Source organism: Halictus rubicundus, chromosome 5, assembly GCF_050948215.1.
Source record: "Halictus rubicundus isolate RS-2024b chromosome 5, iyHalRubi1_principal, whole genome shotgun sequence".
NCBI classification, from domain to species: domain Eukaryota; kingdom Metazoa; phylum Arthropoda; class Insecta; order Hymenoptera; family Halictidae; genus Halictus; species Halictus rubicundus.
This window is the reverse complement of record NC_135153.1, coordinates 21033642-21060616: the sequence shown is the minus strand read 5'-3', so window position 1 is coordinate 21060616 and position 26975 is coordinate 21033642. Positions and strand designations below refer to the sequence as shown.

Sequence of the window (26975 nt, the reverse complement as noted above, 5' to 3'; positions counted from 1 at the left end):
GTTTAATTATATCACAGCAACAAAAACAGTCGGCCACTAACGTCGAACGTCTAGGTGCGAATTAGAAACGACAGGAATTAAAACGATAGTCCTCGTCGCGACGCGAACAACGACGCTTTGGTTTCTTCTCTTATTCTTTTTTTTTTTCTTCCCGTATGCGGGGAGGATGGGAAATTAGTGGGATGGGGAGGGTGGTGGGGGTGAACCGATCGAACGATCGAGGTTCCAGTCGCCGCCATCTTTGACCGGCAGAACGTTCGCGCAACAACTCGTTCCTCTTTCTTATCGGACTCGACGCGATTTCTGACCGATTGGAAACGGGTTCGCGGTGTGTTCGAACGAGAGATAGGGGGAAAAGAAAGAAATCCGGAAACCAATGCTACGAAAAAACGAATAACGTTCGTCCCGACCGCCTCTTCATCCTGTACCGTATTGTTTCGGACCTTCCAAAAATCGAATTGGTACCGATTCAGTCTTGTTACGCGACCGTCGAACGGTGCGCTTCCATTTCGACTCCTGCCTCGTCGACATACAAATACAACGCAACGCATCGGACGCAAGAAATAACAATTAACGTGTCTAACGAACACACATACGCCTTCGAAATATGTTACCGTAATCGTGACGCTACGGGCCCCGCGGGCTCTCGCCGCGCTCGTTCGCCGCACGCTGAGCAACGGAAGTGCAATTTCATTTTTTTTTTCTTCTTCGCTATTTTTTACGAACATCAAGAGGGTGTCGTTATCGTTTAATTAGTATCGTTACAGCTAGATCGTTATGAATTACGTCACCTTAGAAAACGTTACAACTCCGTACGGGACGCCTAGGAATCGAAACCATCGGGCTCGCCTCTGCCACCTTAACCGTATAACGCATTATCATGGAACTTTTTAAATGCACTTGTACTCAAAAACGCCTGCCACAACCCGTTCGCTCGCTCGCTCGCTTTTATTAATCGCTCGACTCGCATCCGTAAACGAATTCAACGGTCGCTCTAAAAGCACGGAATCAATGTTTAACGCACAATCAACTAATATAACCGAGCCTCTAAACCCGCGACTCGACAATACGCTTGAGCATCGTTCTTGTAAGTCATTTTTTTTTGTTCGTTTCTTTTTCTTTTCTTTTCTTCTTTTTCCGTTTGCTTTCCGACATTCCGTGAAATGATCCGTCTCCCCTTAACTTTATAAAACATTTTAAAAATTCTTTTAACAACGAAAAATATATATATGTATGTGTGTATATATATATATATATGTATGTATGTACGTATGTATATATACATAAATTATACTTCTTTGCCTAAACCGAATCAGACCCGTAGAGCCTCATGTGGTTCGGTGAGTTTCCTTTATTTTTTTTTTCGCTTGCTTGCTTTGCCGAGCACAAGCTTCCGCGGTTCGATCCCCGTTTCCCCGTTCCCCATTTCCGGTCGCGGCCGCCACATGAGCTTCCGGGTTATCCCGCGACCAACCGAGATCATGGTTACCAGGGACGGTGGATCCATTCTCTCGAAGGCTGATGACCGTTTCGCAGAAAACCGGTCGATTGTCTTGAATGTATTTATAGTAACCGGATTACATGCACAATCTTCTCGCCCGACCCCCTTCCTCGAACGTCATCGTAGGAATGATTAAAGGATTTTAAGCACGTTGTCGAGTCTCGCGACGCGCACCTTTTCTCGATCGAAGATTCTGCACCGGAGGGAAATCGAAAAAGTGGTTGATAGCAATCGAGTTCGAGTACTGGACGAGTAGTTGAGTTCGTGGACGTTTCAAAACCTACCAGAGTCAAAGATAGTTGAAATATCGTTAATCTAATAGCAGAACGCGCGATTTTCGTTTTCCCTTTGGGAATCGATTGGAAACTATTCGAATTTTTGATATTTCACTTCCCATCGAGAACCATTGTACCGGTGCGCAGTGTCGCCGGATCAAGACTTGTTCCCCCCACTCCTGCTCTTCCGCCGCGGCCCGGTCACGTGACGCGTTCGGTCTCTGTCGTGCATACCTCGGTACTGGCAGAGAGAGAGAGAGAGAGAGAGAGAGAGAGAGAGAGAGAGAGAGGGAGTAATTTTTTCGCCTCGATTCGCGCTTCCTCCCCTGATCCAGCGACACTGCTCTAGCGGGTAACTGGGATTGGGCCGCGAGACTCGACACGATCTTGTCACGACAACAGCCTCTTAAGCTGCGTACAGACCTCCTGAACATTTCGACGAACATTGCGCCGAACAGCGCGCCGAACAGCGAACGAAACGCAAAGTCGACATTCATTTCGGCGCGATTTCGCGTTTCGGACGCTGTTCGGCGCGATGTTCGGCGCGATGTTCGTCGAAATGTTCAGGTTTGTGCGAGGCTCACCCGTTTGCGTTCGTGCGCGCGGTCGATCCATCGCTTGTCGGTTTTTCGACATACATCAAAGGCCTCGTACAAACCTGAACGTTTCGACGAACATTACGCCGAACGGTGCGCCGAACATCGCGCCGAACATCGCGCCGAACAGCGTCCGAAACGCAAAATCGCGCCGAAATGAATGTCGACTTTGCGTTTCGTTCGCTGTTCGGCGCGCTGTTCGGCGCAATGTTCGTCGAAATGTTCAGGTCTGTACGCAGCTTTAGGAAGCGACATTCTAAAAACCCCGAACCGCGTTGCCCGTTCAATTCTCGTACTTGAGGTGCACCACGTAAACCCGCTGGCCGGTGTGCCTGGTCCTGATGTGGGACATCACGTTGGACGTTTGCTTGCTACGGAACTCGCAATAAGGACACTGGAACCTCGGCGCTTGGCCGCACTCGTACTTCAGATGCCTGGTCATGTTCCCCTTGACGGTGAAGCAACGGCCGCACTTCGGGCAACCGAACGGCTTCCTGAAGCAATCGGCGAACGATCCGCCCTTGGCGTAGGCGTTCCTGACCCTGGCCTGCGCGTAGTAATTCGGCAATGGCCTCGGGACCGAGCTGCCGCCGCCGGTTTCGCCGCCACCTTGACTACCGGCCTCCCCCCTACCGTTGCCCTCGCTGTCGAACGCCTTACAAGATTGTAAAACGAAGTTTAGATCCAACTGTGGTGCTGCGGCATAGAAACCTGAAACTTCAAGATCGGCTCGTTAGTCCGTGGAAGCGTCGATTCCCGACAGAATTGCTGAGAGAAAGAGAAAGGGAGAGAGAGAGAGAGAGAGAGAGAGAGTTAGAGATAGAGATAGAGATTGAGAAGGAGAGAAAGAGAGAAAGAGAGAGAGAGTTGGATCGACAGAGGATCGAGGAATTGGTCCGATTAAGACCATATCCTTGTCCCGAAGCTTCCCCAACCAGGGAATCGTTTCGGTGGGGATCTGGATCTAGGGTGTCTGGTCTATGCATGCGTCGGAAGAGCGTTAAAAAGAAGGGATACCTTGATGGATTGCGGATGATCTTCTAGACGAAAACACGTCGATTACCAGATCGTTCTTCGAGTGTGCTTAAATGATCGCGCATCGGTGTAAGCGCGACTCTTAATACGGACACGAATTTATTTACTATACGATAGCATCTACGCGAGAAGGTTTGTTACCTCTTAATCTACGATTAACGACAGAGCTCTCTAGAAGAAACTTATGAGATTGAGATCGTTGTTGCGACTGCAGTCTTCGGGTGGTGACGATTCATCTCGTATATCTGGTGTCCGGTTCTCGCGGAAGAACACAGAGGAATGATTTTACTTACGTGGTAGATAGTGTGTAGGTGTGCGCGCGCGCGCGGGTGAGCTAGGGTTTCAGAGAACGTGAGAGAGAAAGAGAGTGAGAGAGAGAGAGAGAGAGAGAGAGAGAGAGAGAAATAGATGAAACTACAATGAATTTTTTGGTTTTTAATTTTGTTATTTATGAAAACATTCTCCCTTCTTTCCACGGCGAAATGTACAAGGGAATCGTTGGAGTCTCCTGGACGAGATCCTCGAGCGAAAACGTTCCTACGATCTTGCGTGTTGTCTCGAGATACATCTTCGAAAGTCGGAGAGCGCGTGTGTGCAACAGATACAAGGTACAGTCCCACAGAAAGCGAGCGTAGTCGTTTTAAGCGAACATCTAAGTTAATTTATATCCGCGGGACTCTCTGTCTGTAGAGACACGACGGCGGTGCATTTTCCTCCGAGATTTAGAGCTTCATGTCGAAGATGAACACTTCCTCTTCCGGATGTTTCTTCCGGATGTGGGCGTAAACCGGCGAGGTTTGCTTGCTCCGGAGGCCGCAGTACGGACACTGAAACCTCGGCTCGTGACCGCACTCGTAGTTCACGTGGCGGTCCTTGTTCCTCTTCAGGGTGAATCCGCGGCCGCACTTCTGACACTGGAACGGTTTCTTCTTGTCGCACGAGTTCATCTTCAGATTTCTCCGTTTCACGCTTTTGCTTGACTCCAAACTACGCTTCCCGAATGCCCCCGGTCGACCTTTGCAGATCATACTTTGCCCAACCGGGAGCGGTAGAATCTGGAATCCTGAAACACGGAGACACGTCGACGCTGAACACTCGGACGGTGGCTAGAACTGAGAAGGCTTTCGCGATGGCCCATCGTGCGCGATGCGCATCGATTCCACCGAATGCAACGCGAAAACGCTCTCAAGATCGTATCGGGCCCGCGCGACATCCAATGGATCGGACGAAGAATGCGAGCGCGCTGCATTCGATGGAATTCGGGTTCCACCGTGTTTCGAACGCCATAAAAATTACGATACCGCGGTACGTTACGAGGATCTGCGTTTGGCGACAGCTCGCGAAGATAAAACCTACTGTTTCGAATCGAGTGGAACGCGGAGCAGCAGGTTTACTTATCCGTTCCTCGAGAGTCGGCTGCAGAGTCGCCAGATTAACACTTTTGTCCCACTCTACTCTTTTTCCCCTCTATTTCCCCGCGCTTCCGTCGCGGCACGGTCGCGTAACGCGTTTATGCTCCGTCGCGTGACCAATCCTGTACTGGCAGAGAAAGAGAGGGTGGGTAACTCTATTTCCCCTCGATTCGAGCCAATTCCCCTGATCTGGCGACACTGGTTGACAGCGCCGTTGACAGCACCGTCGACAGCACCGTCGACGTCGTCTGCTGAAAAAAAAACATCGAACAACACATGAGAACACAGATTATACGAGCAGACTCGACGAGACGCAACAACGTATCAAGGGATCGAGATTAATCGGACTGGTTTTCCGTTGATCATCGAGCTTTATTACGAGACACAGTTTAATTAGTTTGATCGTCTAGACTACAACCGGAAGAACCCGTTCAGCTTCCAGTCCCAGAACATCTGTGCCATTTGGGGATGGTGGACGCGCAAGTGTCGGATCATATGAGCCTTTTGGTAGTTCTTCATCGTGCAATGGGGACATTCGAATCGCGGCGGTTGCCTGCACTGATTCCGCAAATGGGACAACATCGATTTCTTCCATTTGTAAAGATTGTGGCAACTCGGACATTCGTACATCCCGTTGCGTCTGATGATCATAAACTCCCGGCCGGACCGACCGTGGAACCGCTCCACTTTCGTCACTTCTTTAACGTCTCCTGAAACAGAGAAAAAGGGAGACAGATCGTTAATAAGAATCCACGGCAGCGCGAAACTCTCGCCGTGTCTCGGTGGGACGCCATCTTCGATTCGATGAAGCTTTCTAACGGACGCGAACCAACGCGAATAGACAAATTCCAAATTGCCGACAAAACGAACTCTCAAGGTTTCATGTTTTTCAGGATTTCAAGGATGTACATGTATTTCTGTATTTTCTTTCTTTTTTTTCTTTTTCCGTTTGCCGCTTTCACTCGTAGCGGTAAAATCCACAGACATTTATTAAGCTGCAACAAAACCGAGGTCGGACAATAGTCGTCGACGGACATTCACAGTTTCACCGAACAGGTAAGTGGAAATTGTAGAGATCACAGAAGACTTATAGATTAGTTTTTATAAATTCGATACAGGAACATTGTAAGCCTAAATCTATCGAAACAGACCGACTGGGAAGGTCTACGGTACGCCCCGAAAAGCTTATACTCTGCCTTTGACGCTTCCTCTGCACTGTGTCTATCAGTCCTTTACACTGTCACAGATAAACAAAAATTACTAGGCTCGTTTCGACGTCGCATTTCTGGAACACAAATTGTGTCGCGTCATTGTATCGATTAGAAGTCAACTGGATATTTATAATAGTGCGGCGACGTTTCTGGAGTGTACACTGTTCTACAATGAGCGGCCACGTGGCAAAGGTAAATCAGGCTTCCCCCGGTCAAAAAGTAAGCAAAACTGACCGCTGGTGTGGCTTAATCTTTTTATTTATTTATACAAGAATAGACATTCTCTTGCGCGACTGTCAACTATCGTTGATATTTAAGACAAGTTTGGCTAGACACTGCCATCGGTTCTAAACAGTTACTTTTCACCCGGGAGAATTCAACTTACCTTGTCCAACACACGAATCATTGCGTAACACTGTACAAATCCCGCGATCGATTGTGTTGTTACTAAACTCGAAGATTACTTGAAAATTCTGTACAGTATTCTCCCCGTAATTGCCGAAAAACATCCCTACCGTAACTGTCAAAATGTTATCCCCACCACTGGGAGGGGATTCCCCAAGAGATGTATGTACATATTACGACTGTAATCGTGATGGTAATGATATCGTGTTTTGTGTCGTTTTAATGAGAAAAAAGCAAGACGAACACGACGGTGAAAGTTTAAAGTTTGAAGACACGTTACAATGTAGTACCTCTTGTCGCAAATGCGACAATTACGAAGAGAACGTTGTATATCGGAACAAGACGATACACATGAAATGATATCGATATACAGATATGCAGAAAATGTTGAATTGCTGCGCTAGAAAATTCTAAGATCGGCGAAGACTTTCAAAAAATGAACCGGGTATAACGATCGTTATTTGGCTGTAGTAACAACACGATTTATCGGTGGTTGGTCAGCGACGAACCACATAAATTTAAAGATAAGATCCCTGGCCCATGGTGTCTGCCCTGTGCTCCTGATGAGCGAGCCTAGCGTTCGTGGCGATGTCGACGCAGTAGAGCTCACGATTCGGATGGAAGGTGCGAATATGCGTCCAGACGTGGGTGCGTTGCCGAAGATGATGTTTGCAGTAGGGGCACTCGAATCTCTGCGGCGTTCCGCACTCGTATTTGTAATGGCGGATCATGTGGCTGCGATGCTTGTAACTGCGGAAACACTTCGGGCAAGGATGCCTGTTCCTCTCTTCGTAATCGTAGGCCCCCTTCAGGCTTCGATGGAAGTTCCAACTCTTCGTGACGAAATCTGAAAAAGAGGAACATCACGAGAGTTAGTCGAGGATGATCGATCGATCGAGTTCGCACGATCCTTCGACCGGGCCGGAAGTTTTAACAGGATGTCTTGATCCTTGCGGAGAACAATGAAACGATGATTTATTTATTTTTTTTTTTTTTTTTTTTTTTCGTTGTTGTTCTACTTGCGGTTAGTTTTTACGACGTGGACGGAACGTATTTCGATTACGGTAGAAACAAAGGAACAGAATGTCTGTAGTTTTCGGTACACATACCAACGGAACACATAAAGATGAAAGTAAATCTCGTGGAGTAACCGAGTGAACGTACAATGGCGCGATGCTCTTTATTCGAATGACAGAAACAGAAACACGTCGTAGGTGGAAGAACTGAGCCGTTTCTATCGCTAAGGAGATGTTTATTTTCCATACAGTCGCTACGAATAAAAATGTACAATATCGAGGAGGAAGTCGTTGGACAGCGCGAGCCGTCTGGGAAACAGGAAGCTCCCCTAATCAGTCCTGGCAAATTTTCGCTTTGCGATGGATTCACACTGTCGATTGCACAAAAAGAAAAAACAACGAGAAAAGAAGCGGTAGATATACGAATCATTAATATTTCGATGAAATTTAACGAATATTATAATTCTATAATTTACCGAAACGGTAATAATAATAATAATAACAATAACAACAACTCTAATACAGTTTTTCGTCCATAGCGTCGCGAGCCGGCTAGCCTGTTAAGCACACTCGAGTCGGCAACAGGTTGCCAGTCAATGGGGGTGAAAAGAAAAAAAATAGCAAGTTTCACTCCCTCGAGCGTTTCGCCGTGTTTCCCGAGCGGTGAAACGTTAACGGAGGAGAAGCTGAAATTTGATTCGGCTCGGTGTACATAATAGAATAGTGTGAGTCCACCGGTAGACGCAGTAAAATTCGAAGCGTAGTAAAAACTATGGTGCCCGGCGTACGAACATACCTGTCGGAGCACTACGTGTGGTACAATCGAAATCGCACCGGTGGAGAAACAGTGACGAGCGATTCAGGACTGTTGCGTGTCGAGGGCGTAAACCGGCCTATTGTAGTGATTGCTCTTGATGTGCGAGTACACGTGCGACCTGTGTTTTCCGGTGTATATGCAGTGCGGACACTTGAAACGCGGCGCCTTACCACACTCGTATTTCAAATGCCTGTGCAGCCCCCGGTACCATTTGTACGTCTTCTGGCACTTCGGGCATTCGAAGTTACCTCTGCTAGCGGTGTTTCTCGGCGTCATCAGCCCGGCCGCGTTGTAACGTCGCCGTCTTCGTTCCGGTGTCATGGCCGGCACGTACGGCAACGTAGTCAGGGTGAACATCACTGTAAATTACACGGTAGTATTCCAGGTGAGTGACATTTCTTTTACCGGAAGCAATCGTGCGAAACTCGACGACACATACAAGAACAATTATTCGTTCAAAGGGCTTTCCCCTTTTGTCTTGTGCTGCAAGGCGTTAACTCTACGCGGGCTTCGAGAAAACCCGCAACATCACCGACGAATCGTTTCTCTCCCTCTCTCTCTCTTTTGTTAGTCTGTTGTTGTTCTCGTAGCTATGCTCGACGAACACCGGGCCTAGTTTCAAGCTCGGCTAACCAGAGTCCAAGCAGATCGATTTTTGATCAGACCCTGTTGCGTACAGGGTGTCCCGAAAGCGTAAATCCTTGAAACGGATGATTCCCGAGGTCGTTCGAAGCGACATTTTCCTTTGCGGAAATCTGCTCCGCGGCTCCGTTAAGGAGTTATTAACGAAAAATGCCAACCGATCGGAGCACGGCTACAGGGTGCTGACTTCGGCTCCGATTGGTCTACGTTTTTCGTTGATAATTCAAAGCCACGGAGAACGTTCTCGCAAAGGACAAACCCACCGCAAATTACCTCGGGAATCGCCGCTTCCAAGCAAGTACATTTTTCGGACACCCTGTAGAACTCGAAACGGACGCGCACACGCGTCTTTAACCATCGTTTACGGTCGCAGGCAAAATTAAGCGGACTTGAAAAACTAATAATCTTTTAAAATTGGACCACACGACTTGGGTTTTCTGAGACGTTAGAGCTTACTAGGTAATGCGTAAAAAAATAATGAAGCATTGGTCGAAGTTGCGAAAGAAAAGTGAACGGTCACGATTTTTAACTGACATCGAAAAACATAAATTACAAATACCGTGACCTTTTATATAACGTTTAACATGGTCGAACGATGATAAACATTGAACATTAAGCAGAACGGAAGGGTTTGGCAGATCGTAAAGAAAAAGATATATTTTTTCGATAAAGCGATTGTTCCGGACTTTTATTACTCGTGTAACTTGTGCAAATTTTGTTGGGAATGTCATGCTTCTTAAAACACGTTCTTGCGTTGCTTTGCGTTTTATAGTAAAACGTTATATCGGATTTCGAAAAGATACGATTGATTCTAAAATTTGTGCAACAATTGAAAATGGCCCGCGTGTTCGCCGTGCGATCGATCGCTCTAAACGATCCGTCGATCAGGAGTGAAACAGCGGCTCGGCATCGTGCGATCGACGAAATCATTCCGAATCTAAAGTTTGTGAGAAAGCTGAACAACTGGCGAACATTTAGAAGCAAAGACTATCGATTCACAGAAAGTATCGTTTGCCTGTCGACCTCCGTTTTCGGAGCGACGTACGAGGCTCAAGTTTCATAGAATTTTATTGGCACTCAGAATTACAGAAAGCGGAACAGGGGAATTACAAAGAGGTGTGTACGGTGATCGGCAAGAACGGTTGCGAGCGTTGAACCGTTGGCGAACGCTCTCAAAGATGATTCCTCCTTCCTTCCGTTACCCGTGGCATTTATCCGTCATCAGCACCTGAAATCAAGACAACCGATACGGTTAGTACGATCGAAGCGATTCCATAGAATTTCCCAACGAACGGTAACCTCGGTCCAGAAAATTCACCCAGCTGTCCCCGGTGTCCGTCGAACACGCGGAAATGAATGACTCTGGGAAATTGGGATTTAGAGAGATCTTTATTCGTTTTTCTCAACGCATCGATCAAGAACACAGATTTCCAAGCGCAGGTAGTCAAGAATACAATGCTCCTCGGATTACCGCATACCTTTCGGGACGTATGACACAATTTTGGAATACTTTTTACTTCGATCGGACGAAGCCTCTTCGTCTCGAAGAACAACGATCGAGCCGTCGATGTTAAAATCGGCTTCGAACAAAAATCCGTTAGACCAATCCGTGAAGCACTATACAGCATTCTCTTCGTAACTGTCGTGTGCCTTCGTGTCTGCCGAGTGAAGATCTTTTCGACAATTACAGAGAGAATGCTGTAGATGATCGAGAGAAGCTCGGAGCGAACCGAGCGGAGCTCAGTAGAGTCGCTTGAAGCACAGAACCTGGCCGGGATGGTACTTCCTGATGTGGGCGTAAATGTTCTGGGTGAACTTGGATGGCTTCTCGCAGTAGGGGCACTGGTACTTGGGCGCCATGCCGCATTCGTGGCGGAGATGACGCGTCATGTTTTTCTTTAACGTGAAGCCGCGGTTGCAGCGTGGACAGTAGTGACTCTTGTTCACGGAGTACACTTTTCTGCGCTGCCTGGGAACGGTCTGGCAATAACCTGAAAGATTGAAGTAAAAGGTTAGCGGACGCTGGATCATCGGAAATCGGATCGATCGTACTTCGAAGCAGTTTTTCCTTGTCCGGAACTAGTGTGTGCACGTGCATCGTTCCGCGTCTTCGTGAACATCGAATAGAAAAAAGGAAAAGAAAACCAGAAAATGTAGTGAGCGCGTGGGCGGGGCGAGAACGAGACTATTCCTCCTACGGGGTTCTCTTTCTCTCGTTTCGTTTTCTTAACGTCGGACACAGAGGATGAGAGAACGGTCAACGAGGATCGCGATCTCGATCTAGCGCTAACGGAAAGCCCGCGGGGCTAGAGCGAGTCCTGGTTGAGCGAGACGCTGAAAGAACTGGGGACGAGTCGCCGAATGAAGAGAATGCGGTCAGAAACTGGTAGAGAAAAACACATATATTTTGTTCTCGTTATCATACGTCACTTAAACATTGTTCGAAAAGAAACGAAAAAAGACGAGTGTGGTCGTACACGGTGATTAACATTGAAATCTGTTTGTTTCCTCGCTTCCTATGAGGCTACAAGCGGGGGTCGGGACAAGGTGTGCCGCTTTCGGGGACAGTCATTCGTTTCGCGACACACACTTACGAGGGAGTGACATACGGCGCGTGGCCGCACGCGGATTGATCGGCGCGAACAGCTTGATCGCGTGCGCCTGGTAGCCGACGTGCCGCGATCTCACGTGTCTATAAATGTTCGAGGAGCACGAGGCTCTCATGTCACAGTAGGGGCACTGGTAACGGTGACCCTGGCCGCAAAAGTATTTCAGGTGTCTGGTGATCGTGGTCTTCTGGGTGAAACGCCGGTGGCAGTTCAGACACTCGAACCTCTTACGCTCGTCCGGGTAATATCTGTACCTGTTCAAAAGGTTTTTCATGTCCGCCGTGTGATGATGGAAGTTGTCCATGCTCTCCCATTTCAAGCTGTGCTCGTGGTACTCATCTGAAAAAAAAATCAACACATCGACCGATTAATCGGGGCCTGGACATTCAACGTTGATCAGACCGTGCAACGGCGAGCGTTTCTCGAGATACACAATTGTTCGCTCGGTGTCTTTTTTCTTTTTCTTTTTCTTTTTCTTTTGGGACGTGAGGATACAATGGGTCACACATATAACACGCGGGGATACCATGGGTACGTGATCAAAACTGCGGGAACTGAAGACTCAGCGAACATTTAATCGTCTTAATAGTGTTACATAGTGGCGAGTTGTCTCTCTCTCTCTCTCTCTCTCTCCCTCTCTCGAATACAGTTTCTCCTCGTTCGATTACCTATAGAGCTCCGAGGCCCCGCGACCAAATGACTAGAGACACGGACAAGTTGGCACGATCAACGATCAGGGAGTTCCCAATAATTGTTCGTCTAGGGAGGGGAGGGGGGGGGGGATCGTTAAATACTCCCCAGTTATCCATTCTATAATACTTTGTTTAGTTGCGTTGCGGAATATTCGGACATTTGTCTCGATTTTATCTAGGGCGCACAACAAATTCAACTAGTCTCTCGTTCCAATCTTAGATTGTGACTGTACGAACTGCATCTGTCGTGGTACGGGTATAGATTGTTTGTAGCGGTAAACATTTAACGGAAACCCGCTCAACACCCGTTCAAAGAGAAATTCTTCCCGCAAGGTTTCCTGTAACGTAACCAATAATGGGAAAAACGGAAGAGAAAATTTACTTTATCCCTTGACTCTTGTTTTCCAAGGTTCATAAATTCTTGAGAACCGGTTCACATTTTAAATCTCGTGAACAAAAAGTAATGGCAAAATTTGAATTATAAATTGAAAAGAAGGACCGCTAGTATTGATAGTAAGTAATACGTTTGGCAAGTATCGACGAAAAATGAATGCAGAAAAGAAAAAAATGTGATTTTCTCTGCCAGTTTTCCCTAGTTACGGAAAAAGCCGCTCCGAATCCCGTGACACAGAAGAGTTCAACAAAGTTTATTATAATAGACTTCCTTTCCCTTGTGATAGCGACTTATGTGGTATTTGACGTTGGACGTGTACGTGTAACACTTGTTGCAGTAGGGGCACTGTATGCCACGTATCCCGCACAAATGGCGAACGTGGTAGTTGAGGTCTTTCCGCCGTTTGAACGTCTTGCCGCACTGGGTGCAGTCCAAGCTGCTCGCGTAGTGGAAAGCACCGGCACGTTTCACGCCGCGGATCTTCCGCTTCGGTTCGCAGCACGCGTGTCTCGCGTGGAAGATCAGGTCCCTGTGCTTCGAGAAGCATTTACCGCACTGTGGACACCTGTTTGCCTTCAAGCAGGACGAGTCGTTCCATTCTGAAAATGAAAATAGAGGTTCTCTATGTAGCGAGCATGTGTTATCGTGCGTGGATCACGTACTCCCAGTGCCGATCTCTCTCTCTCTCTCTCTCTCTCTCTCTCTCTCTCTCTCTCTCTCTCTCTCTCTCTCTCTCTCTCACTCTCTCTATCTATCTATCTATCTATCTATCTCTCTCTAATCCGCTAAGAAGACTATCAAAAGATCGAAGCGCGGACAACCGTGAACACGCTTTCCGCACCTGCTCGGACAGATTACAAACAGAGAGAATCCTCGACGATCCTAACAACTCTCACTCGCGCTTGTTTCCCGTTGACACGCAGAATTTAATCGTAAAACATGACTGTAGTAACGTCAGACAGTATTCTGACGCTATTACGACCACTTCTCAGGATTAAATTCCGTGTGTGTAACTGCGATTTCGAAGGCAATATTTCGTACAGTCTACGGTTTTCTTTCGACACGAGACGACGACTGTTCTTTCGAAATAAGAACCCAGCGTTCTCGACCCGCTCGAGAATAAAGTCGCTTAGGTACCCTGACCCGTAATACGACGAAAGCCGGTCCCGAGCAATCGTCTTTTATCGAGAGAAAACTCTTGAAACACGCTAGCAGCGGGATCGAACTATGTCGGGGATATAGAACTCTGATCTTACCGCAAGCGTGTTCCAAGACTAGATTCCGAACAGCACAAGCGTGACGATAATGTGAAAGCTTCTATCGCAGATGCGTAAATGTTGTTGAAACAAGAGTTTCAATGATTTTCCGAGCACGCCGTACCTTGTCCATGAACTATACCTAGAAGCGTTACATCGTTACACCCAAATCGAAATACACCACAGACAGGTGACACAGAATGGAGACTGCTGGGACACAAAGGGTGAAATAATGGTACCAGGAATCGGACGCGTGGTTGCGGCATACTTTTATCGTTTATTCTTTACACACGTCTAGTCTTTCGTCTGGAAACATTTCATAGCGAATAGAAGTTCCGACGTTGTTCGTGTATCGCGATACACCTGTACACGCCGGTCGCGTGTACAGAGAGGGATTGCTGGGCTCTAAGGGATTCGTGAATGAATTTGTTAATTTATTCTCGGACAACGGATTTCATGCGTTTACGACACATACACTCGAGGTACAAGCTTCCCAACAGCTTGTTTCATTCATGCTTCTCATAGTCTTTGCTGCACGCCCGGGCAATTGCTGCTCCGAGAGTCGATCGCGTAGAATCGGCTACCCCAGATGAGGAGTACCGGGTGGGGGTAGCCGATTCTACGTCATCGATTCTCGGAGCACCGATTGATTGCCCGGGCGTGCTTAACTGCATGGATCCGAGAAAAGGGGAACACTGTATAGACCTGGGCAATACCATCAACAAAAAAAAATTAATAGCGCTCGAAATTGCGTTGTTAACGGAGGTCTGAAAGAAAAATATTATTTCGGTAGAGTGTCGCTAGTGGTTGAAATAAAGGTGACGAAAGCAGAACAAAGAACGAATCGAACGTTTCAACAGAAAATAATCTTTATAAAACAAAACAAGTCATTCGGTATTTTTTTTTTTTTCTTTCGATTTGAAGGAACTTCTGCCCAATTCTGCTACCGGTAGAGGTACATCGTCGAGGGAAATGATTCGATCTAAGCGGCGTGATGATATATATATATATATCTACTGTTCAGAACATTTTGTTCACGCCGACTGGCATCTTCGGATGCCACCGCCTAATGTGCCTGTAAACGTTCGAGGATGAGTTGTCCTTCTTATGGCAATAGGGACACGCGTATCTAGGAATTTGGCCGCACTTGTGCCTAATCAAGTCCCACATCCTTCGGAATCCCGCGTTGCACTTTGGACAGATGTAACTCGAGACTGCGACCTGTGGCCTCATGTTCGGCCACTCCATTCGTCGTAAATCTGAAAACAATCAAGGACGTTAATCCCGCAATGGCTGATTCGTCGGGATCGCCGGAAGCAACGTGTGTGTATGCGACTAATTGAACTAGCTGACGGCTCGTGGAGGCGGGACGTTTTCAAACGAGAGAAAAGAAATAATTGTGTGTTGACTGGTGGAAGAAACGCTGTATACGATGAAGGGAAGAAACGAAGAAAGTTTTGTTGCGTGAGAACGAGCATCTTCACGGTTTCCGTTGGCTTTTCTTTATTCGGTATGCGCCGTTCGCCTAGCTTATCCTTACAGTTTGGCATAAAAACCTTTGTATAATCGGCGAGACTTTCTTGCGCACGATCGACACAGTTGTCAACACCGTGCTCCACGGATCAGCGTCCACCAGGACCGGGCAACTTCTTCACGACCCCCGCTACCAGTTTGCAGGTTCCCCCACCACTGGCCACTTCGTGTCATCCTACCGTGCCTTTATATCTCCTGGAGGCAACCTCCTACAAGGTTCCTTGCCCCCAAGGAGCTTGGCGGGCGATCTCAGGAGTGGGATCTCGCGTGTGACTCGCGAGCCACCAGTTGCCCGGGCCCGGCGCACACAACGGAGCTGACCATCGATTTCAATCCAGGAATGCTGCTACGATGATTAATCTGCCGTGGAAATTCGAAACGTTCTAACAATCAATTTGCGTGCTCAGAATCGAAGAAATATTACAATTGATCGAACATCGAATGGAAGAACCAATGAGCATCGTGGCATCGACGATAATGGAACAGAAGCAATTTTGATCATCGGAATGTTGAAAACTGTTTCACCGATCGTAGGGCGCATTTTTCTTTTTTCTCTCTTTTTTTTTTTTTTAGCTGAAACACGTTTCGCGATTTTATTGAGGTAAGCGTTTTACATTGCGTCGCAGTTTATCGCTCGGGAAACGATTATTACTTCAGCTGCAAGCACTAGGCTGCTCTTTCCTACCATAGGAACTGACAACTCGAAGAAATTATCGTGTTACATAATTTTCTCGGAGACGTATCACCTAAAATACTCTATTCGTCGAGAGCTTACGCGACAAGCTCTTCGTAGATCGGAAGAGAAGTTACATCTTCGCAGGTACCAGGCGAAAATGCGTTTCGCCGAAGGATCCTCGAGGGGAAAGATGCTTGTCCGCGAGTATCGAAATCCACAATTCACATATTTACAGGAGTACTATCCTTTGAACAGCGTTCGAATTTGACAAGTATCCTCGAAGAATAAAATCTAGCAAAATTCCCTAGAATAGTTCATGATTATTATTCGAATCTGTGATAAAACTGAACGGGCCACTTTCTGCGTAAAGACAATGCGGAATAAAGTGTCTCGTACGAAGCGTCATTTTCGAAGGTATCTCAGTTTCGAACTGTAAACTGAAATTCCCACGCCTCCGCGGGCAACATTGTGCGTGCGACATTTTATTCCGTCATTTCAAACCGTCTTCGGAAAAGTGGTCACGCGTTATTTTCCTCGCCGTCCGCGGTTCGGTGAAACACACGAACGAAAAGAGAGACACAGCACGCAGGAAGATGGCGCGGCGAATCCTAATTCCTGTGCACGATCACGGGCATCCCGTCGTGTCGCATCCGTATATGTTTGTAAATGTTCGACGAGCACTTGTCCCTCTTGTTACAATAAGGACACTTGAATCTCGGCTCCTTGCCGCAGTCGTACTTCATGTGAGTCTTCAGGGTCTTCTTGTAGGTGTAGCCCGCGTTACATCTAGGACAGTGGTAAGCCATCTTGCCGGACTGCCATAGCGGGCCGTCTTCGTGTTTCGTGTCGTCCCGGTGCACCCTCAAGATGTTCAGGACGCCGGAGTCGTAGGACAGTAGCTGACCTACAAACAGGAAAATATGGATCACGGTTAGCGAGATCGACGGATCGACGGTGAGCCAGGTCGAAACTGAACGGTGCCGTAGAGAAGAGATTCGTAGAAAAATGAAAACCACTTGAAACGAAAGTTGGAGGAAAGCAAGCGAGAAAAGAGGAACCGAGACCGGCCATCGGAGTCTCCCAGGCATACCCTACGAATCAGAGAACGCGAGAGATAAGGGGAGTTTGACCGTGAGGGTGGGTAGAATGAGAGCAATCGTTCTGACAGGACAAGGAAGACATCTATTTCTCGTAATTTTGTATACAACTGCTCACACTTTGTAACTTGCTCGCGAGTTCACGCGAGTAACGAGGATGGACGCTGGACGTCGAAGCGAACGATCTTCCTCGAATGACACCTCCGCTCTCGGGCCGATACAATTCGGCCGTCGAAAAGGGGTTCTCTCGGTGTTCAGTAGATCCTGAACGCCTGGATTATGTTACCCTTGTGGTAGGTCCTGATATGTCTGTAGGTGTTCGACGACTTTCGGTCCCGTTTGCCGCAGTACGGACACTGAAATCGCGGCTCCTTGCCGCACTCGTACCTGAAATGCGTCAGCATGTTCGCCTTCTTGCTGAACGAGCTGCAGCACTTCGGGCACAGGTATCGCTGAACCAAGCTGTTCGGCTTGTTCCACTGCTCCTCGGCCGGCTCTGCAACAGAAGAAGCAAATCACGGCCCGGGTCAGTAAAACCGTTCACCGATGAACTCGGGTACGGTTGCGACACGCGGCCTAATTCCGTTCGGACGCGTCGCAACGCTTCCCTCGAGCGACTGCGCGTGTCATTGGTCTTTTTGTGGGAGGCTCACTCTTCTCGGAATAATCAACACGCTTCTAATAATAAAATAAACTCAAGGATTTTTATTGCTTCCTCGAAGGGAACGAAGTCGTTACAAAACTTGATGTCATGTACAAAATGTAGACACGGTCGCTGAAACATCACTGGAAACGACCGTTCCCCAGCGAAATCGTCGTTTCTGAATGAAAAAAATCAAATTCACGGAGTGATTGTAAATCGGTATCACGAAATTCAGGCGAAGAGAAACGGGACAACGAACGATTATGTTGTCGAGAGGTGATCGAGCGTGATTGGAGGGGAGTCGGACTTTTCGCTGAATAATTTCGAATTTCAAACTCGGGCTCAATTTAAGACCAAGATTTTTCTATGCAGGGAAACAAAATCAATTGTTCAAGATATATAGTTCCCGAGCAAAGCAATGGGGGTACAATTTCCGACTCTCCTTCGAGCATCGGCTCAAAACTCCAACATGGCCGCTGTTGCGAGGGACCTGCAGTTGTCGAAACTTCGTATCATTAATTTACGCTATCCGCTGTTTATTGGAAGGTGTGGACACGTCTTGAAAATCTGGTGATACCGATTTAAAATCATCCGGTACGTCTTATCGATATAGTTCTCGACGAACCGCTGACTCCTTTGGCAAATGCTCGACGATCAACGACTCGAGGGCTTCTTACAACGAAAAAGAACGTGCACGTTCTTCGGTATACTTGATCGTTAAAGCTTCTCCCGGCTCTCCGTTCCTCTTCTTCGGACACGCGGGATGAGGTTTCCGAACAGGATTAACATCAGTACATTCCTTGAGGCTTAAAACACAGCATATGCTTGTGGACCCGCCGCACGTGTTTGTAGACGTTCGAGCTGTATTTAGAGCCATAATCGCAGTACGTGCACCGGAAACGTATCTCGTCCGGATCGCAATGAGTTCGGTAGTGACGCAACATGAGGGCGTTGGTCAGGAAGCAGTTTGTGCAACGAGGGCAGCGGAACCAACCGTCCACTTCGTTCGATACCGGCCTACCTGGAAATACGGATTCAATGTCAGAACACAAATTTTCACTGATTCACGCGGCTCGTTCAGTCGAATGGTAACCGTGGGGTCAGTTGTCAGCTGAACGAACGGAAATCTTATCAGAGTTTTGCAAACGTTCTCAACGGAAGCGTAACTTTCTCTTTCTTTTTCTCTCAAGCGCACTTTCCAATGATATACCCAGTACCCGGCGATTTATTTACAAAATGCACCAATGCGTTCTTTATCTTTACAACTTGAAATTTTGAAGAATATGGAGAGCCAAATTTTCCTCTTTTTTTTTTCTTTCTTTTTCTTCGTTTGTTCTTCTCTTATCCATTTAAAAATACATTTTCTCGAAGAGATGCGAATTCCTCAGGAGTTGGTGATCGCAAGGACAACGAAGACAAGGGAAGAAATTGAAAATAATATTTATTCCGTGTCGTAAAGGTAAAACGATTTCGTGATAAATATAAATGGAAAATTTTCGAGGATCTCAAATGGATCCGAGGATTCTCAAATGTAGGATTCTCGAAAGGTGCTGCAAACGTTGCTTCGACCACGACTGAGCAGCATTTATACAAGAAAAAAAAAAGTATGCCCGATATAAGTTATGTCACGTCACTGAGAAAGAATACGTTGAACGGTCATTGTAAGTGGTTGTTGAACGTGGACAGAGCATGTAAGTCCGCCGACCGGTTACCCTGAAAATTAATAACGATTGATCAATAAAATGAAAATAGAAATTTCGAACACTGGTTGGGGTGGAAGACGGTGAAATTAAGCGAAACAAAGAAATAAATGATTCAAACTACGAGACAAAATAATTAAGAAACTGAAAGCGAAAAGTGCTTTTCTCACAGGTAACCGAGGAAAATGTGTAAAACATATTGAAAAAAAAAGCTTCGTCATATCTCTCTTTGTTTTCTTGTTTATCAACCTGCTTGAAATCGTACACGGTTCGATACATCAGTTGCGCAACTCCTTTTGGTACAAGCAACCAAATTTTCTACCCGGCTGAAAGTTGCAGCCGGGCAATACAACGTAGCAGGCTCGCACATCCGCAAACTGGTTATTGTTCTCGTAGCGAGGGTCTAAGAATGATACAGAAACGTTTGTGCGTATCGCGGACACGCAAGAACAACGTAAAGAAGACTCGCATTTTTAATACCCAATGCTGCAGTCACGAAGCTCGTTCAAAGTTCCATCCTTACGATTACGGCGATTAGATTAGTGACAATATTGTTCGCGATTATAGACCGTTTATAAATTCCTCCTGCATTCGTGCCCTCGTCGTCTCTACCCTCTTTCACGATCGAACCGCTTCACGGCGTTTCGTTGATATTGAAAATCATTTTTCGCAGAACTGTTCGAGCTTGAACATGAATATTAATCTGATCCAATTTTCGTAAATTAGTCAACTTTAAGGTGTCGGAGTAGGTCCGAGAGAGGATCGGGAAGGATAAAACAGTTTTCCAAAAAGAACGTCTCTTTTTCGGCTCTTTCGGTCAAATTCAAGAAGTGCGAAACACCGTGTGCAAATATATCGTTCGCTTCGTCGTGTTCTGATTTGCTAATTGCTACGTTCACTTTGTTAGGCCCCGACAAATCGGGTTATGGCATCGTTCAACTCCGGTTTGGTTCCATCGTCGAAATCGCCGGAGAAAATTCGGGGGAAGACTCTCGTTTCTTTATTTGTACACGTTCAATGTATTCGCGATTTACAATTCTCGTTTCCGTGTAACCGGAAGAGTTTCGCTCGACTTAAGGACTAACAAATACCCGCGGTACAATCGGTAACGTTCGTCGTTAAGCTCTCGTCGAGCGCGGTCGACCGGAAAAGTTCTCGACAGAGATGGATGCAACGCAGCGTCGCCGGATTAAGTCTTGTATCCCGCCCTACCCTTCCCCTTCTACGACGTTGTTCCCCCATTTTGGTGGTCACGCGACGCGACGCGACGCGACGCGCAATCTGCGTCGTGACTAACCCGGTAATGGCAGAGAGAGGGAGAGGGTAACTGTATTCCCCTCGATTCGAGTCAATTCCCCTGATCTGGCGACACCGATGCAACGATCCAGACGAAAACCTCCATCGAAATCAGTACTATGGTCGCCGCGCTGTTATTCTTACAGAAGATCAAAATATCGATCGATGCAAAGACGCGGCAGCGATCGAATTCCGTTGGTCACCGATCGCGAGATTAAATAAAAATTCTATACTCGTATATCGATGCAGCGATCGCGTCTCGGGGATCACTACGAAAAGAACTATCCTCGTCGTCGCGGTTGCTAAAAATATTCCAATCGATTCCTCGATTTCCGGTCAGAACAAAAAATCTCACGTTCCTTTCTATCGCTACAAAGGTACCGGTCGCGTACGGCAGAGCGGTTCAGCGTCTGCCCGTACGGGCAGCGATTTCCTTGTCCCGAGCATGCACAGAACGGCGGGCACGAAGCCACGCCCCTGTGGACTAGGCTGCACGTATTTGTCACGCGCATCGTCCTAGCCCCATCCTGCGAGTCGCTTGCCCGTAGCTCTGCCCACGGGCATCGGCGGGCGCCCTTGCTCGCTAAGAGGCACGTTGAGCGGCTCTGGCGTACGGTGTACGACGGTCGTCGAAATAATCTCAGCCGTTCGTTGGCTCGGCGACTGCCGAAACAGATCGGGACCGGTCGACGGTTCCACGATCGCTAATCTCAATCGGTCGGTGTTCGGTCGATCCAGAGATCGAAGGAAGTCTGGTGCCGACCGAGCTCGATGCTCGCGAAAACGTTTCTTCTCGCCCAGCGGAGAGGTTTCAATAGAGCTTGACGAACCTAAGCTCCATGTTGCGATGTTTCGCGCGAATGTGCCTGTACACGGCTTGCGTATACTTGCTGCGCATGTCGCAGTGAGGACACTTGAATCGTGGCAGATCGACGCACTCGAGCCTGTAGTGACGGCTCATGCCGCCGGATGTGTGAAACGTGCGGGCGCATCGCGGGCACGGAAAGCCCCGCCGGTTCAAGGACGTCTGCAGCTTGAGCATGTGCCGAGAATTTCGCATGACGCCGTGGTACTTGCCCAGGATGATCGGTCGGTACTCTGTAAGCAGAAAAAGAGACGAAGGTTCGCCGTTAGAGCGGAAGAAGAACTGGGGAGAGCAGCGATCTCCTCTGGAAAATCTGGGGCCTGGAGGGCTTATTTTGGGGACACGGCGAGCTTAGCGTTAATGCCGTGTGTCCACGTGAGAGAGACGCCATCGAGAGTAGCCCTTTCCTCTCTTCTCTCTCTCTCTCTCTCTCTCTCTCTCTCTCCGCTCGAGAACCCAGCGTACGATTTATCGATCACCCTTCGCGTAAACGGTTTCGCCTCCCGAGAGCCAAACTCTCAAGTAGATACGTAGCACAAGTTGGAACAGCTATCTGCGAATATCGTCGGACTAATCCGTGTTCGTAAGCACTTGCCCGCTTCGGGTCTATCCCCTTTTTTTCCCTAGATTAGATCATCAAATCTTATTACTCCTCTAATGAGAATTACAATGTCGAACAACCCGGATTGTCAAAGAAATATTGCCTTTTAGAAAACGAATCATTTAAATGCGGACCAAACGGTTTAGTAAGTAACGCGCAAGTAATTTCTTTTTGGCATTTTCTAGTCAAAATCGATAGGATTGAAAAAGAAAAGTTGTACATTTCTGGTCCCCCAAAGCGAAGTTTAACCGATTCGAGCACCGACGGACCAGCAGCTCCTCGGGCCGGTAAGCGAGCGAATATTTACAAACACCGGATGCGTCTCTCCGTCGCAAAACTCCGCGGAGCCAGAAAAAGCTCGAGTCAAGCGTTGTAGGGGGTCTGATTCGGACGTTTATTTCTCTTGCAAACAACATTCATCCGCCGCTTACATCTTCTTTATTAACACGATTTACATTAGCCGATCCTCGTGGCCTGCCCTGTTCCCGCTAATAAAGCATCATGACGGCGACCGATCGTCCAACATGCACCCTCCGAATATGCTTATAGATGGCGGACGTCCACTTGCTGACGTACTTGCAGTAAGGGCACTGATAACGCGGGTGCGCGTCGCACAACTTATAGTGCCGATTCATCGCGTACTTGCGCGGGAATGTCTTGTTGCATTTCGCGCAAGCGTACCTCTCCCTTTGCGTGCCCGGCGCGTCTACCACCGGTGGCGGACGCTGTTGCGTCCATACGTCGAGTATGTGCGGACCTGCGCCACGCGACCACTCACCCTCTGAAACAGAGACCATAACGCCGTGTTAATACGCGCTGCCCGGTCGATTTCGAGTCACTTATTCGTCGCTTCGAGAGAAAAGTCGCTTATAGTTGAATCGTGGAAACGAATGTCTTGTCAGGCTACGCTATCGGTGCCTATATACGTTTAAGAAGAAGGCCAATGTTTCCGACGGTGCGCGTCATTCTAAGAATTATTTTTCAAACAAAATCACCTCCATGCATGCTAGAATTTATACTAGGTTCGACTCGTCGCTCCGTGTGCGCAAGGATACTAGAATTATCGTTGAATAGCAATAATTTCCTGTTGTCGATATTCGTGGAAGTGCGTGCAACAATGGGGGAAAGTATGAAAGAATTCGTTTAATTAAGATTATTCGCTTGCGTGCGATACAAAGTGTGCGATGTTCGGATGTTACGTAGAAAATGGCAAAGCTTTATCATCGTGGAACCCTGTATCCGTTGAATCAGACTTTTCTTTATTCTTTTAATGGTTTCATTTGTCGGCCGAGCTGCCTTTCCAACTTAACCAACTTTCAAAAAACTGACACAGGTTTTGTTGCACTCTAGTCTTTTTAAATGTAACCTTCGAAAGACAGTGAAATAATTTTATTACGAAGATACGTGCCACCCCTCGAACAATACATTTCATAATTTAATTGAAAAATAAATATTGCCACTGTATACGAAATATCCAAACCAGGAGCACGATAAAGAACGGGTCAGATATCAGAAAGAAAAGTTCCACATCCCGGCTAACAGGTGGACAGATCCGATTTCCGAGAACCTGCGAACTCCTTCGTTAAATCAGAAAAATAGAAAAATCTCATAGATCAGAAGAGCAGAAGGTAAATATTTACATTAAGGGAGCCACCTCCGATTTCGACCATTTTTTAATATGTTGTCAAGGTCATCACCCTGAGTAGCGTTCTGAAGGTTATAGTTGGGGTCACTGTATGTAAACAAAACAAAAAAAAATAAATAAATAAAACAAGTCAGTTTACGATCTGGAGTAAAAGTTGGAGTAGGAATAGAGAGGGGGATCGTGATTTTCTTATTTCGGCGAGGTGGCTCGGTTAATGTAAATGTTTACCGAGGAGAACAGAGATTCAATAGAGAAGATTCGTCTTGACTTCGAGGCCAAGATGAATCCTTCGGACGTGTCTATAGATCGCGGTGGCATATTTGCTTCGGTTCCCGCAATAGGGACAGGCGTAACGTGGCTCGACAACGACGCACTCCTGACGGCCGTGCCTCGTCAACGACTGCTTGTGACTGAACGCCTTGCCGCAGACCCGGCAGACAAACCGCTTGGTCGGCTGGTGTTCCGCGACACCTGAAACGAGACAGGTCGGAAGATTTGTTAATTCAACATTCCTGACAGGATCCGTCAAACGCTCTTCGTCCGCGGTTCGCTGAAACGCTAAAAGGAGAGATTGAACCAGGAGAGGATTCCGGTTGTTGGTCAACTTTATTTTCTTTCCCTTCTGCACAACGATCATCACCATGTACATTCGCAGTCTTCCTCCGTACTTTCAAAATCGGGACAATCGGATCGATCGCGTCTCTTTTTCTTTTTTTCACTCGGAGACCCGTTCGTGCGGGACGAGCCAATGAAATGAGAAAATTTGTTGATGTCGTGAATGAAAATATTCGCAGCCCCTTTGCACAAATCAAAGAGGTATTTTGTACACGCGCGGTATTATCATTGGAATAAAGCGCAATTGCGATTCAAAATTCTCTCGAGTACCTCGAGCTTCCATTTACTGTCTACCAACGTTGTCTATCCTAATTTTGTTAATGAAGCAACAATAATCGAGAAGAAAAGAATATCCACGGTATCGTTGGGATTATTTTTCAGGAAGCTGAACACCTTTCTGAAGTCACTTCGCCGATATACAGTGGCGGCGGAAAGTATGTTGACACCTTTTCAAGCGGAATAACTTTTTTAAAATTGGTCCAAATCACTTGACGAAACGTTCGTAGCTCGTTGCAACATTGACCGATTTTTATGAAATTTTCGGTATGCGTATAAGTTATCGAAATCTTCAAAACGCATTTTTTAAATTATCGTTATAGATTCAGATAAAAAAGTTGAAAAATCATAATTTAGAAAAAAATGTTTGCTTAGTCATTCTCTAGCAAACTAATTGGTCTAACATCCAAAAAAGATTCAAGTCATTTGGACCAATTTTAAAAAAGTTATTCCGCTTGAAAAGGTGTCAACATACTTTCCGCCGCGAGTGTAAGTGTAGACCAGAGTGTCGCCGGATTAGGTCTTGTCTCCCACTGTACCTTACCCCCTCCACGATGCCATTCCCCACTACATCTGCGTCCTGAATAACCCGATAATGGCAGAGAGAGAGAGAGAGGGAGAGGGTAACTCTATTCCCCTCGATTTCCCCTGATCTGGCGACTCTGGGCAGAGAAAACGAAATAAGTACGCAGCGGAATCAAATTTTTCCTTGTCACTGACTTTCCCCGCGACGTGACGCGACGCGACGCGACGCGACGCAAACACTCACTTCACACGCGGAAACGGCTCGAGGCTCAATAGAGCTTGACTAACGTGACCTGTTCCTCCGGATGCATACACCTGATATGTTGATAAATGTTCGATGTCTTCTTGCTGCACAGTGTGCAGTAAGGACACTTGTATCGCGGCGCCTTGCCACATTCGTACCTAAAGTGACCCAACATTGTGTCTCGCCTGCCGTAGCCGTTGTTACAGTTAGGACAGTGAAATTTCCCGGTGTTCGCGTTGTACAAGGTGTCCCGTATCTTCACGAACCTCTTCGGACGCGTCGCGCGAACATCGCCGGGCCTGCCACCTACAAAACATCGCATCAGGGTCAAGATCGTCAGCCAGCAGCCCGTCCACGGAACAATACTGTGTGTTCTTTGATTCGTTTATTTGTCTGTCGCTTTGAATAAACGGGATACGAAAACGAAGGCACAAGAAGGACGTGTTCATGCATAGAGGAGAAGTCAAGCTCGAAAACATAGAAAAACGCCCATCGAAATTGAACTTTGAGATTGTCCCACGATCATTTCGGATCGCCGAACGAGTTGCCGAGTTTCATAAGTTTTCCCCGCCAATTGAATTTTCCTAGATTTTCGAGCTGCGATGCCTGGATAAGAGCTCGCTATTCCGATCCGGCAACGAAGTGCCACGATACGATAAACTCTCGAAGGCTTTCCAAGCAGAGTCTTCGTCCGATAGTTTGCCGATCGAATTAGCATCTGTGTTTGCGAGTATAGAAAATTGAATTTTCAAGACTAGGAACGAGCTCTTATCGAGGGCACGCTGTAATCGGTAAGCTAGTACACATCGACCATCGCCAAGAAAACCGAGTCGGACCAACAAAAGCATTCAACTCTCTAGAATCGATTTTTATTCGACCAAGCCAGGCCTGGACAACTTCTTCCCCGCCGTAGCTTCACGACCCCCACCACTACCGGTCTTCAGGTTCCCTTGCAGGTTTCGTCTCTCCTGGAGACAACCTCCTATATAGATTTCTAGCCCCCCACCCCATTCTCCAACACTCCACGGGAGCATGGCGGGGGGTCTCAGAAATGGGAAGAGAATTTGCGCGTGGCTCGCGAGTCACCAGTTGCCCGGGCCTGATCCAAGTAATCGTACCGATCTTACGTGACTATTGCATCTTCGGTTGCCTCTCTTCGTCCATTGTGTTTTATCGCACCCCGCATTATAGTGTACAGGGTGTCGGGTTAAATATATTACAGTCAAGTACTTGAACAGTTGAATAAGGTACAAAAATTCTGTGAGATTTTATGCTTGCAAGGTACCAACACCGATTATTCCGAATAAAAGATATGGAAAGTACAACAGGAATCAGCGAAGAGAACGAAGAACTTTGTTCGGACAATGGAACACTTGGTACCGCACAATCTAGACAGAA

The 26975-nt window shown here is 47.2% G+C and overlaps 2 protein-coding genes across 15 annotated transcripts in view; both read right to left on the bottom strand.

The window, feature by feature from the left end:
- LOC143354555 (uncharacterized) overlaps window positions 1-26975 on the bottom strand; it is a 112952-nt gene that overhangs the window by 18689 nt on the left and 67288 nt on the right. Inside the window, exons 7-8 of one of the 14 annotated variants that reach the window (XM_076788764.1) lie at window positions 8517-8627; window positions 6939-7282 (exon numbers count right to left, since the gene is read on the bottom strand). The exons of 8 other annotated variants lie outside the window; for them this stretch is intronic. In XM_076788764.1, coding sequence (XP_076644879.1) covers window positions 6954-7282; window positions 8517-8627 — 440 coding nt within the window. In that variant the 3' untranslated portion in view covers window positions 6939-6953. Of the gene's footprint in view, window positions 1-2620; window positions 3090-4075; window positions 4471-6938; window positions 7283-8516; window positions 8628-17338; window positions 17664-26975 lie in introns of those variants that run through there. 5 more of the 14 variants (XM_076788766.1, XM_076788767.1, XM_076788772.1 and 2 more) reach the window with 5 other exon arrangements.
- Window positions 16679-16876, bottom strand: LOC143354575 (zinc finger X-chromosomal protein-like). The gene has a single exon (XM_076788817.1). It carries the CDS (start codon window positions 16874-16876, stop codon window positions 16679-16681), a length of 198 nt encoding a protein of 65 aa, XP_076644932.1.

Coding starts and splice junctions, on each gene's coding strand:
- LOC143354575 (XM_076788817.1), bottom strand. CDS start 16,876: ATGGCTTACCACTGTCCTAGATGTAACGCGGGCTACACCTACAAGAAG.